The 13039-nt window shown below is 42.2% G+C and overlaps 2 protein-coding genes across 4 annotated transcripts in view; both read left to right on the top strand.

Moving 5' to 3' along the window:
• Positions 1–5789, top strand: part of LMAN1 (lectin, mannose binding 1) — a 29851-nt gene extending 24062 nt beyond the window's left edge. For 2 of the 3 annotated variants that reach the window (XM_054986544.1, XM_054986542.1), the window contains exons 11-13: positions 81–234; positions 2157–2278; positions 3279–5789. In XM_054986544.1, the coding sequence (XP_054842519.1) occupies positions 81–234; positions 2157–2278; positions 3279–3315 (313 nt within the window). In that variant the 3' untranslated portion in view covers positions 3316–5789. The remainder of the gene's footprint in view (positions 1–80; positions 235–2156; positions 2279–3278) is intronic. The other variant, XM_054986543.1, reaches the window with a different exon arrangement.
• A 7059-nt stretch (positions 5790–12848) lies between these two features.
• The window catches only part of CPLX4 (complexin 4), a 29118-nt gene continuing 28927 nt past the window's right edge, over positions 12849–13039 (top strand). The window contains exon 1 of the mRNA XM_054987363.1: positions 12849–13018. Within this exon, the coding sequence (XP_054843338.1) occupies positions 12849–13018 (170 nt within the window). The remainder of the gene's footprint in view (positions 13019–13039) is intronic.

Genomic DNA, 13039 nt, shown 5'->3' with positions numbered 1-13039 from the left:
TTGCAGTGAGAAGTTTTCATCTTGCCTTAGAGAGGATTACAGTGGAACTGGCTGAAAACAATCGTTTTGTCTCTTTCCAGAAACTCCATGGGAGAGACATTGAGGCTAGTTAGTGGTGTTCAGCATCCCGGCTCGGCTGGTGCAATCTACGAAACAACTCAACACTTCAATGACATCAAGGAGCATCTCCACGTAGTAAAAAGGGACATTGAACATCTAGTCCAGAGAAACATGGTACTGGGATATTTGGTCACTCACGTGGGTCTGCATGCTGCCCCTAAAAGCCAAAGTTGATGTGATGTTGGGGGGGGGTCATCAGCCACATTTTCCATATTCACCTGTTAATCAGGGGACAGAGGTATGTTGCTTGCATCGTAGAAGGAGGGTACAGACAGTCGTCGTCTGACACCAGCCCCTTACCTTGCTTTGCTTCATGGGTCTGAGCGCTGCTTTCCCTTCCTGGCTCTGCTTTTGGAAATGAGCTAACAAAAGTGCTTGATGCAAAACACTAAGGGAAGAAGTGAAGTGGGTGCGTTTTTGTTCAGCATTCTTTCCCTGTGTGCTGCTGTTAGTGGCTTTAGGACACGAGCTTTCGATGCAGAAGGTCTCCAGTTAAAATGACCAGGAAGTAGGTGATGTGAAAGATCTCAGCCTGAGACCCTGGAGAGCTGCTGCCAGTCTGAGTAGGCAATACTGACCTTGATGGACTGATCTTCTGGCTCAGCATAAGGCAGCTTGATGTATTCAGCAATTACTGAGCCATTCATGCCTCTGTAGGCTGCCATTTGTGGCATGTGAATGACCTGGCAGAGGCCCGTGTCTCACTTCTGGTGTACAAAGATCTCTCTCGTAACCTGGAGGCAGGCCTTACTCGATGTAGGTGACCGTTCAGGTCATTATTTGCACACACACCATACCCCTTCTCCATCTGCCCCCCAAGACTTTGACAGTACAGGTGCATGCAGATAACTCTAGGAAAGGCAGGCCTTGCAGACCCATCTCTGTCTAATGTGGTGTCTGCATGAGGCCATTAAAATCATTTATAGCAGCGCTACAGAGTCTAGGAGTGGTCCATACATTGCAAGGGGAAAGGTTAATGGATGTTGTTGGGTTTTGTCTCAGAAACATGGAGCTGAAGCGGTTCCAAAGGTCTCCCAGTCCACCCCCCTGCAGGGCATTCATAGCTACCTCCCAACTCCTCAGTGCTCGCTGTTCTGTGCCTAGAGGGAGGGCAAAAGAACCCTCCAGGATCCCTGACCAATCTGGCCTGGAAGAAATTTCCTTCCTTACCCCCCAAGTGGCATTCAGCATTATCTTGAGCCGTATAGGAAAGGGCCACAAGAGCCTAGCCACCGGCTCATCCGTTCCTGCCCTCCCTCTCACAATCCGCCTTAGGAGCACAGCTCAACAAACTTCCTAACGGTGAGAGTAATGGGCGGTGGAACCACTGGGGGCAGGGGGTGACTCCTTTGTTGGAGACCTTCAAGGAGATGCTGAGCAGCCCTCTGTCATGGATGCTTTGGCTTTGGCTTTCCTGCATCGGGGCGTGGACTAGATGGCCCCTAAGGATTCTTCGTAACTCTGATTCCGTCCCGAACCCTCCCTTTCTAACTTTTATTCCGAACGCTGCAGATCAATGTTGCACCTGCAAAAACCGCCGTCTGCATGACCTGACAGGCAGAGCTGTTCCTCATCAGTTGACAATTGTTTAGGTCAATTGTGAGCGACTTTATGTCATGTTCTAACTACAGGCCTCCTGTGCTATGACCCTGAGCACAGTTACTTGGAAATAAGTCCCATTGGTGGGAGTTGCGCATCCGAGTCAACATGCTCAGTGTCTTAATCCCTGCCTGCTGCATCTCACCCTTCTTGCTGATGTCTTGCAGTGGCAGTGGGATGGATTAACGTCGGCCTGTGGCCATCCCAAGCACCTTTTGCCAAATATAAGTGACTTCACTTAAGAGCTCTCCTGGGATAAGCCTGTCCCAAGTCATTTACGTGCCTGATTTGGCAAATGCCAGTGGCAACACTGGCAAGAAAGATCTGTTGTTTAACACTGGCACATAAGACGTCTAGCTTCTAAAGAAGTACTTGAAGAGTATGTACTGAATATCTCCATCCACTACACTTGCTGAGCGATTCCTCTTGCTTTCTAGCCATCAAACGAAAAGCCCAAATGTCCGGAGCTGCCTCCATTTCCATCGTGTTTATCAACAACACACTTCTTTATGTTTGTAGCAGTCCAAACGGTGTTGTTCATTGGTTACATCATGTACAGGTAAGTCACTGCTTAAACTTGCTCGGAGGGAACGGTTTGTTGCAGTGTGCCTCCGTAGAACTGACTAGTTCAGTGTGTGAAGCGGCCCTTCTGAGGAGGACGCCAGTAGCTGCAGAGGGGCCTGAAGTTCTCTCTGGTCCCAGAACCAGCTGAGAAAAACAGTGCTAATTCTCCCCAGTCAAGAAACAGAGGGTTGATTTTTGCCTTGTCGTCAGAGCAGGTGGCGCCCGTGGTCACATGTCTGTGGCAGTGCACCCTTGTGAGGAGATGCTCAAGCTATCAGCTGTGTTCCTTTCTGAAACTGTCCCCCACCTCACCCCACTTTTTTATCTCTGAAATCCAGAGAAAGGAGATGGTATGTGGGAAGGGTGAGTTTCATGAGGGGAAACCAGCAAAAATAAGATTAAGCACAGTCTTCACAAGGGTGCATGGCAATGGAGGTACTGGACTACCCAACGCAACTGCTATGTAGTATGAGATTCAGCCCGTAGAAACTGACCAGCTAGGGCAGCTCAGGTAATCCTCATTCTTCTGTGTATTTGTTTAAAGAGATGCCCCATTGCTTTCCCAGTCTTTCTCCAAGGCTTGGCCCCATGCAGACTGGCCCCTTCCCTCCTATGTGGCTGAGAGACAAGGAGGAATAGACTAGTGTGTTGCCCATCGGAGATGCTTGGAGTGTCTCCATGCTTGGAATCACACCCCAGAAGCCCCAGTGCTTGGTTTAAAGTGGCCGTGTAACAATCTTTACAAAATTTAAAACAGTACGATTTGTATACGGGGCTCAGTCTAAGCAAAGTTACATTGGTAGATCCAAAAGTTGGAACCAGCACTGCTTGGTGTCAACAGTACTTGGATTTAGGAGTTTTCAGGTGAAACGGACAGGGGGTGGTTCATGTTTGCCCTGGACCTGAAGGGCGCACTGACTTCTTTAATCAAGCGAAAGACCTTCTCCTTTCAATCTGAATTTACAGGTTTCTCTCTCTTTTTTTTGTGGTTTTAGGAGTCAGCAAGAAGCAGCAGCTAAGAAGTTCTTTTGATGGTCAGTCATACATGCAGAGCAGTTCATGAGTTGCATATGAGGGAAAGTTTAGTGTTTAAAGATGCGTCAATATTGTAAATTATTGAGTTTTGGATGAAGTGAATTCAGGATTTAAAATACGGTGAAATTGACTGGCTGGAACAAAACCGCAGCAAGGTCTGCCCTTCCTTAGGTTCTGACAGATGCTGGAATATGTTCTTTAACCTGTCGTTGAGGCATTTCCCAGGTTAGAGAACCAGGACGTGAAGGTCCCTGATTTATTTTATCATTTTGGTCTGTGAGAGATCTTGTCATGAAATATTATATCAGAATTTTTTTTTTGTGGGGAAGGGAGACTCTAAGACTGCGTTCCCTTTTTGATTTTACGGAAAGAGTTGTAAAAAGTCATTTAATACGTTGCAAAGTCTAACTTTAAAACAACTATGACCAGCAGAGGCATTTAGTGAAGACATCTCTAGAAAAAAAAAGTTACCAACATTTGGAGAATGTTCCTTTTGTGGATGCAGCTGGAGAGAACAGGTTCATCAGCCATGTCCCTTTTTTTAGCATGTTTTGGTATACTACTTTGTACTCTGAGTAGACTTTTGTAAAAGTGTTCTTTAATCCCTCTTCAGCGAAGAGATCTTAACATGCATGACTTTAAAATTCATCCAGCTTGATAGCATACAGTCTAGTGGTGGTACTAAGTCTCTGAGCATTGTTGCAAACCGTACAGATGTTGCTACAAGACCTTCAGAGTGGCAGAGCTATCCCCAAAACATGGTGCATGTTTAGCCAGGAACATAATGTGTATAACCTTGACAGCATTTTACAAACTCTCCCGTTAATAATCCTCCACCTCTTACTGAAGGGTATTGTGTATAATCTACTCATTGTATTGTATGTGTCTCCACCTGGAGTAATACTATCATGTAAGTATTTTGTTCTACAGGGGGGAAAAGGATAAAGCAGAATGTGAATTCGCCCTGCCTGATTTGACATCTCTAACTTGTCTTTCCGTTGCCATCTTCAAGGCTAATTTTTAAATGCCCATAACAATGTAACTGACTAGAGGATGTGACCTCATTCCAAAACTGAAGACTCAAATATTTGCATAAAAAATAACTTTCTGAAGGATAACAAAAGGCTACTGCTGTCTGACCACATTCAGTATTACGTACATTTGAATGCCTTGCCCCTGACATTTTGCAAGAACAGATCTCTGCAACGTATTCTCAAGTAGAATCGTGTGTCTCTCCTTCCGGGTGGTATCAGTCGCTCCGTGTGCTGGATTGTAGGCGAATTTTCTCAGTGATGTCAAGTTGCTGTTTACCGCTCTGCTAAAAGAAGTGTCTGCTTCAAACTAACCCTTTCGTTTAAAACAAAGTCGCAAGTGAGAACAAGCAAACAACAGCATCTTTCAAATCAACCACAATTGTGTTGTGCCACAGCTCGCTTGAAGTTCACACCAGCAAGTATTCTAACAGGTGCCTTGGACTAAAATGAATACTAAAAGTTAGTGTTGTTTAAAAAAAAAAAAAAGTATTTCCCCCCCTCCAAGGGATTGTTTGTGTTTTAAACTTTCAGCTTTGGCTACCCACCACCAGCGCCAATGAGGAGCCCACTTCCGTGACATGTTACTTTTTCAGTGCATTTTTTTATGCTGAAAGGACTAGTTCTTTTGGGGATATTTCTTTCGGAATATACTTGAGGGGGTGAGATAATATACCGAACATCAGTTTATAAAACATCTATATTTGGTTTCTGCATAATGTGAACCTTTCCCCAGCTGTGACGTGTGTAATTTGAGAATTAAAATACTGAAGCAACTACTGGTATTGTATCTTGCGTTCAGGATGGATAAAGCCAGAATTTTGAAGACATGCTGCAGGCTGGAATGATGTCTGTGAAAATTTGACCTTTTTCGAATGGGCATGGACAAAATACAAAATGGACCTTTTCAAAATAGCTGTATCCCTTCTACTTTTCCAGTGACCCTATTTGGCCTATGTATGTATAAGCCAATATAGGCACACTTGAAGCTCAGGGGTGGTAAAGCCCAGCATGTTGTCCTAGGCCCATCTAGCTATACTTCCCTCGATTCTGGCACGGGGTTGAATAGCGTGCAAAAAGACTATCTCCAAACGGTTATTTGCTCATTGTTTCCTATCCCGTCTCTTCCTCTGCCTGCAGGATGTGTTCATAAGTTACAGTCTAGTACAAGGCAGCTTGGGTCAGCATTGCATCGGTCTCTGTTATGCACATTAATGCTGGTGGGGAAAGCTCAAAACAGACAAGGCTGAATGACTCGGATGTATGGTTTGTGCAAGCCCTTTCTGCTGCTGCTGTCTTTTTGTAGAAATGCAATTGAAAGAGAATTTAATTGTACCATCCACTCTTGTAATGCTCTAACAAAAAGCTGTCCTGTTGTTTCCAAATTCAGACATTTGACAGAACCAGAATCTTATTTGAATAAATGCACATATTTTAGTACATTGTGTTGAGATTTGTAAGTTGGCAAAAGGACACTGACCGTCTCCATCGTTCTTTATGCATTATTAGGGGTTATGTCAAGTTATGCATAGAAACTAGATGATCCTAATGGATTTCCTCAGTATGTTTAGTTCTTTATGAGTCTGGTTTTTTCCCTATTAGTATCGCTTTGATTCTACCCAACAGGAACCTGCAAAGCTGCTTTACACCAGACCGTTGGTGTAGCTCACCCAGTATCATCTGGGCCATAGCATACCTTGGATTAGATAGATCAGTGGTCCAGTTGAAGCTCGATGGGTGAACTTAGGTCTTCCCTTCGCTCTGCTGCTTAAGATGTTTAAATGGAGAAGCGAGGGATGGCATTTGAGACTTGCAGCTTCAACATAAAATCTGCCACTCAGCAACCTCCCCCCTTCCAAACGTGTCATCTGATTTACTGCTACTCTGCTCAATACAGGATTTCCTTCCTTTCCTACTCCTAAAATTTTCTACCAGCAAAAAGTGTTTTCCACATTTTCTAAGCCAACGGCCTCTTGTCTGTCTGCTATAGAATCCCCACTCCTTGTAGAATTTTGAGGTATATGTAGTACATACATTCTGTTCATACTGAAAATGGACTAGGCCTTTCAGATCTTGAAGTTGCTTTGGAGGAGAAGTCATTAATGTCTGGAAATGACTTCATGTCTCAGTGTGTTTCAAGGGCTGTGAGAGGCAAGGCGATCTTGGAGAGAGTAATTTAGCAGCTAACCAGACTCTCAGGGCTGTCTTCCACCCAGACAAGCTAACAGATTTTCCCACCAAAGAAGATCATCCCTGTATGTGGGTCTGTGTGCAACATTCCACTTCTTGTTCGGAACTGATTCTAATGGTTTTCTTGGTTCTATAATATTTATAGATTCTCAGCTCTGGAGCTATATCTGCTTGCCTGCTTAAGGGTACGTGTTTTGCTTGGCACAATCTGAAGGTAGTTCTTACCTACAAGGAAAACAGATACATCATTTGTTTATATGCTTCAGCCAGCAGATGTGGGGGGGCAGCAGTAGAGATAAATGTCTCCTCACTCCAACAAGGTAGAGCCAGATCAGATGAGATCTATGAAAAAGATGAGGATGAGTAAAAAAATCAAATTCTTGTAAAACCAGCGGAACCATTTCTGCATTGCAATCCCTCAACTACTTCCCTAGCTGCTAGTAGAGGGGAAAAGACAACTTCCCTTTCACATGTCAAGAAAGCAAGGCCTGGAGAGTCCAATCATAAGACAAAAACTAGAGCATGAGATAAATGAAACTAAATTTGCTGTCTTTTCTTGAGAGGGGAGGGCGGAGTGGAAGAAAAATGCTGAAATGAACAGAGAGACGGGTTTGGTAAAGTGGGTGCGGCAGGGTTTAGTTCCCCTTGTTCACGTACTCTGGTTTTTGCTTTGCAACTATGATCTTTAATTACCCCCCAAATGGGAACGATTTCTCCTATCTGCTTGCAATTGAGAATGCAGGATTCCTCACATGAACGCTTGAGAATTTCATCCCAACTGGTTCGTCGAGGAAAAACTGAAGGTGCAAATGTGTTTTGCATTGAAGTGAAAATTATAACAAGAGTTTATTATAATAGATTATAATAAGAATCTATTATTTATTAATGACAGTTAAGATTTAAAAAAATAATAAAAACTTGGTGTATTCCTAGAATTCTTCTGCACCTGCGTAAGGCATGGGAAGGTTGGAAGTGTTGAATAAGCTCTCTTTACAGAAAGCTTGTCTGGTTTTATTGATCTTCTTGATGTACCACACTATCTTTAAAACTTTTATAATCCAAGCTTTCTTCCTCAAATGGTACCTGAAGAGGGTAAGCATTTAAGGGTTCCCCGGAATATAATTTGGAAACAAGGAAATTACACTTTAGGACCCTTTCTCACAACCCTACTAAAGATGAGCTGAACACAGCCTTATAAATCTACCTTCCACAACCAGGACGTCCAGTCCTTTATTAGATGTCCAATTAAATTTATTAGATGTATTGGGCAACTCTTTTAAAAAACAGCAATATGAACTGAGGACGAATTTGTTTACCTTTCTATGAAGCAATTTTTTTTTAATGTGTATGTTTAGTCCAAAATGCCATCTTTTCTAAAGGAAACTCCATAGCTACTGATTAACGTGATAATCTTGGATTATTGAACATCCTGTACTGTTTCTTGGGTAGGGTGTGCTTTAATTAGAAAGGTACTAAGGTGGATTAAGAGATTAGCCAAGAACGACTCCTCCTAGATGTTCAAAGATGTAGTAGCTATGGTGGGAGGTCCATTCACATGGGAATGATCTCAAAGGTTGTTAAATCTATACCCAATAATTGTCCATACATTCTTTGTGATATTTTATTTATTTGATGTCATTTATAGTCCACCTTTCTCACTGAGACTCAAGGCAGATTACACAGTATGAGATTAGTACAATCAGTATCAAGTACATTTCAATACAGTATCAAGATAGGGTAAATAAATACAAGTTTAAAAGACATAATATTAACAAGAATCCAATACAGAGTAGAAAAAATACATAATTCTAGGACTAACATTAGACAATATACAAACAGGTTCGTTACAACAGTGCTCTGCCCCCAAAAGATTCCAATTTGTGATGCAAATTGCTCAGAAATCAAACCATGCATGTGCACACATTTGAAACAGAGATTAAAAGAAGCCTCTAATGCGAGGCATTCTAACGAAACCAACTCTTATCTGGTCATTAAAAGTCTTCCAATTGGATGCAATTCTTTATCCTCCTGTTTATGTACCATGCATTTCTAGTGCACGTATGTCTTTTACATGCTCAGACCTTTGTATCTTGTGTCTCTCTAATATTTCCTTTCCTACAAATGGATGACATCATCAACCTGGCTGTGTCGTGTATCACATTCTTCAGAGTATTAATACTAGTTGGACCATAACTTTTCTGGGGTGCAGTGAATAAAACTAAATGTAATAACTTTGGCAAAGCTATCACCAAAGCTAAGCAGAGCTGGACAATCACCGCTGGTGTGTTACCGGCAGTGCCAATATTTGTAAGGCCCAGGTTGGTGTTGGGTTTGTTTATAGTAACTCTGGGCCTGCCACCTTTTGCTTTCAAAGAACTGTCATTTATTTCATAAATTCTTACAGAAAAGTAAAGTTTTGCCATAATCACAAAACAAAACTGTAGTGCATTACAAAAACAAACAGAACCTATTCAGAACCTATTCAACTGAACAGCCTGGTTAACCAGCATGCTGAGGACCCAGGGGTTCCTCTGAGTGATGTGCCACCCACTCAGCACTGCTGCCTTCTTGATGCCAGCAACCCAGGACACTGGCAGATGCGGAAGTGACTTGGTTGGGCACCAGCTGAGTGGCTTCGGCAGCAGTGTAGACTGGACATTTATGGTGTGGACTGTAGATCCTGGGCCTGGCTGTTGCCCATGTAGCACTCCTGCGTTGTGCTGCCAGTAAAAGCTTTGTGTTTGCCAACTCCCCTGCCTGATGGATGCCACTAAACAAAGCTTTTACTCCATAATGCGTCGTTTTCTCATGGCCACACAAAGTGTTCCATCTTTTGGAACTCTTCATGCGGCAGCCTTCGATAGTAACACTACCACCATGTGCACTGCGCTACCAGTATGGCAGATTTCCCTTTGTATTAGTTAAGTTTTATTGTTCATTATATTTATTTGCTCCCTTAAACTACAGCAGAGTCTAAAGTAATAATTCATGAGCATAATAGAAATAACACGAAGCCTCTCTTACGTGGAATTTAGGCCATTAGTCCTCTAGTTCCGCATTGGCTCCACTAAGTGGCAACGGCTTTCCTTAGCTCTGTTACTCCGAGATGCCAGGTGATGTCTGATGCCTCTGAACATACCCTTGGTTACTGACTAGTGGACTCTTAAAGCACAGGCGTGTAGCTATATATTAAAATAAGGTATGAAAAGTGCTTCATTTGTTTTACTTGCAAGGCCTGCCAATTTTACGCTCATCTTACAGATAAGAAACAGAAACCAAGAATGACAGGACCACATGCTGCTTAATAATAATAATAACAAAAACAACAGCGTGCTTATATAATCAAGATATCTGTTGTAATAACAGCATCAGGATTAATTAGATACAACCCTTTGACAACCTTTTATAGGATAAACCTAATGGGTTGGATCTGGCCATACATTTGGGGGAGTGGAAGGGATCAGTCGAGTTGGGTTTCCTTGTCTCCCATTCCCTCCATGGCAGCCCAAAAGGATCCCTGATGTGCTACATTTGGGGGACAGTGGATCCCCCCCCCCAGGAACAGTATGAGTGGGGAGTTGGAGATCTGAAGTAGGAAGGGGGAAATAGGTGAAAAATGCCCATGCTAAGATTACAGGAAACGTATTGCAGAACCCAAGCCGCCATTGCCTTCCTAACAACATACCTGTCTTTATGATAGCAAAGGTGTGCATGGGGAGAAGACCCTCTAGGAATGAGCGTTTGCGTCTCTGGATGCTGTGTGGCACAGACACACATTGTATCGCTCCACCCCTTTCAGGATCCCTGCCAAGAAGGGTCAGGCCACCCAGTGTAAAGGTGGAAGGCTACTTCTGCCATTCTCCTTTACTGTATTTTTCCCTCATGGAACTGAATGGCCAACCATTCATTTCAATGGGAGAAATAAATAAGGGCTAAAGTACAAAGACTAAAGCTGTCCCTTGTCCTCATGACCTCGGCTACCAAGCCTCGACTCTTCCCCTATACCTATGTAGCGGTGCCTACGATTTTGATCACTCTAGGGCAGGGTTTCCCAGCCAGGGTTCCACAGGACATCACCAGAGATTCCATGACAAACTGGAATAAATGGGGGGAGGGGGAATGAAATAATGCAAAACATTCCAAATATTTCTCAAAATATTGTGATTATTTAAGGTTATATTTATATTGTGTTTGTGTTTTGGATTTCAGTAAGAAAAGAATATCCTACAATCCACACATGAGAGAATCGCGAAGATAAACAGCAAGCAAGCAAGCAAGCAAATGCACCGTGAAAACCTTACTAACAAAGTGAAATAAACTCCATTGATACATGTACAGTGTATCAAGAAATAAATGCAAAGAATCAGTCAATATTACAAATTAATTCAAGTTTTGATGTACAATAATTTCTGGCTGCGCAACAACACTCTAAGGCATCTTATTATAATGCATCTGCAAGGTCACATGTCCTTTGGAAGACAAGCTTAACAGCAGACCGTATGAATAAACATGGACTTAAAGTGACCTATGCTTACAATGCTAAAGCGCTAGTGCCTTGAGTATATAAATTTTTGTAAGACCAAAGTCTTAATGAGACAGAGTCCAATTCATTTCCAGGAGGAGATGTTCCAATGGTGGAGGTGTAGTAGAGGTGTAACTGCAACGGGGGGTACCAGTATTTCCATCCTGTTTCTGTATTCCTTCCTCTCGCAGTTATCACGAAAACCACTACTCCATGAAAAAGAACATGTCCATAACGATTCCTATGTCTACCGCAGCAGATGCATTATAATAAGATGCCTTAGAGAGTTGTTGCGCAGCCAGAAATTATTGTACATCAGAATTTGAATTAATTTGTAATATTGACTAATCCTTCGTAATTATTTCTTGAGACACTGTACATATATCAATGGAGTTTATTTCACTTTGTTAGTAAGGTTTTCACAGTGCATTTATCCTACAATCTTGGCAAAAGCAGTGAACCTCTTATTCCAATTTCCAACCTCACTTCTGTAAACAAGTTTTCTTATGCCTGACAAATATTAAAAGCTAAAAAGAGAAATCATCTGCAAGAATTGCGAGTGTGTTTGTCAAAAATTTAGCCAAGAATTCACCATTTGTGCAAAAATAAACACGCCCAAATATCACACTGAAAATAATCCTTATACTGATTTTAGATGGAGACTTTATTTTCACATTGAAGTAAACTTTTATTTTGATTTGATATATTTTGAATTTTTTTAAAAAAATACAAAAAAAGGAAAAATACTTCACTTTTTTTCTTACAATGTAAGCTATCTCACACACACAACACATAGCAATGTCATAGTTTTCTTGACAGTAGTTTAGCAGTAATTGAATAAAAGAAGCCACATCCTCCAGTTTGCAGGACTTGAGGAAGTCTATTAATGATAGGACATTTTGGAGGCCTTTTTATTTATAGGGTTGCCATAGGTCAGAGGCGACATGGCAGCACATAACACACACATACACAATTGAATTGCCCTCCCTGCCATCAACTTTTTCTGACCTGTAAAGTTTTCAAAGGCAGGGGTTCTTTGGGATTTGAAAAATTAATTTAGGGATTCTTTCATGGAACAAAAAGGTTGGGAAATACCTGTCACATGTAGAATTTGGGGGAGTGGGTGGTATTCCATGTAGAGATTAGAGCTTTGTTGCAGGACAAGTTTGGCGGAATGTTCCAATAGCCAGTCACAAAACTTTTAGATGTCTGTCAAAAAATGAAATCCAGTGTCCGTTTGGATAAAACAATATGAATCGATCAAAGGACTGGTTCTCATCTAAGAATCCATCCCATCCCATCCCAAATCTCTTTTGAGCACGTCCATCCAACATGATTTGTTGGGTCCACGTGGCTCATGTAATCAACTAGGTCCTACCATGTAAATCTGAGTGATTTGATCCACTTGCAGAGGCATCCTTTGTGCCTGAAGATCTCAAAAGGAAGGAAATTTTAGCCTTCTTGCAATGACAACTGCGATTTGTTTTAAATGAAAATTGGCTTACGGTATTAATATAAAAAGTAGGTAGCTGTGTCTAATGATTTTCCCCCCTCTGAGTAATCTGAACCATCTGTCTCTAGATACTAAGGAGTTCACTGCCCTTAATCCAGATTATGGCTGACAAACCATTTTTGGCATACCGTTTTCACTAGCACTGCACCCTCCAAGATCTGCCTTGGGCTATAGAAATTCCATTTGCTGACTAGATTATTCTTTTGTTTAGGGGGTTGTTTTTCTGTCCCCGGCGTGTCTTTCCACTTTTTGAGGGTTTGGGGCACAGAAGAAAATGGCTTTCATAGTGAAAAACATACTGAGCAACCAGGTGAAAAATCTGGGACTTGGTGGTGGGACTGAAGAGAAAAAGGAAGAAAAAGCGGCTCCCACTGATCCTGCCACAGCTGCTGGGATGACTCGAGAGGAATATGAGGAATATCAAAAGCAGTTGATAGAGGAGAAGTGAGTATGCATTTCCATGTT

Source organism: Eublepharis macularius, chromosome 8 (assembly GCF_028583425.1).
Source record: "Eublepharis macularius isolate TG4126 chromosome 8, MPM_Emac_v1.0, whole genome shotgun sequence".
NCBI classification, from domain to species: Eukaryota; Metazoa; Chordata; class Lepidosauria; order Squamata; family Eublepharidae; genus Eublepharis; species Eublepharis macularius.
This window is presented reverse-complemented; position numbering and strand designations above follow the sequence as displayed.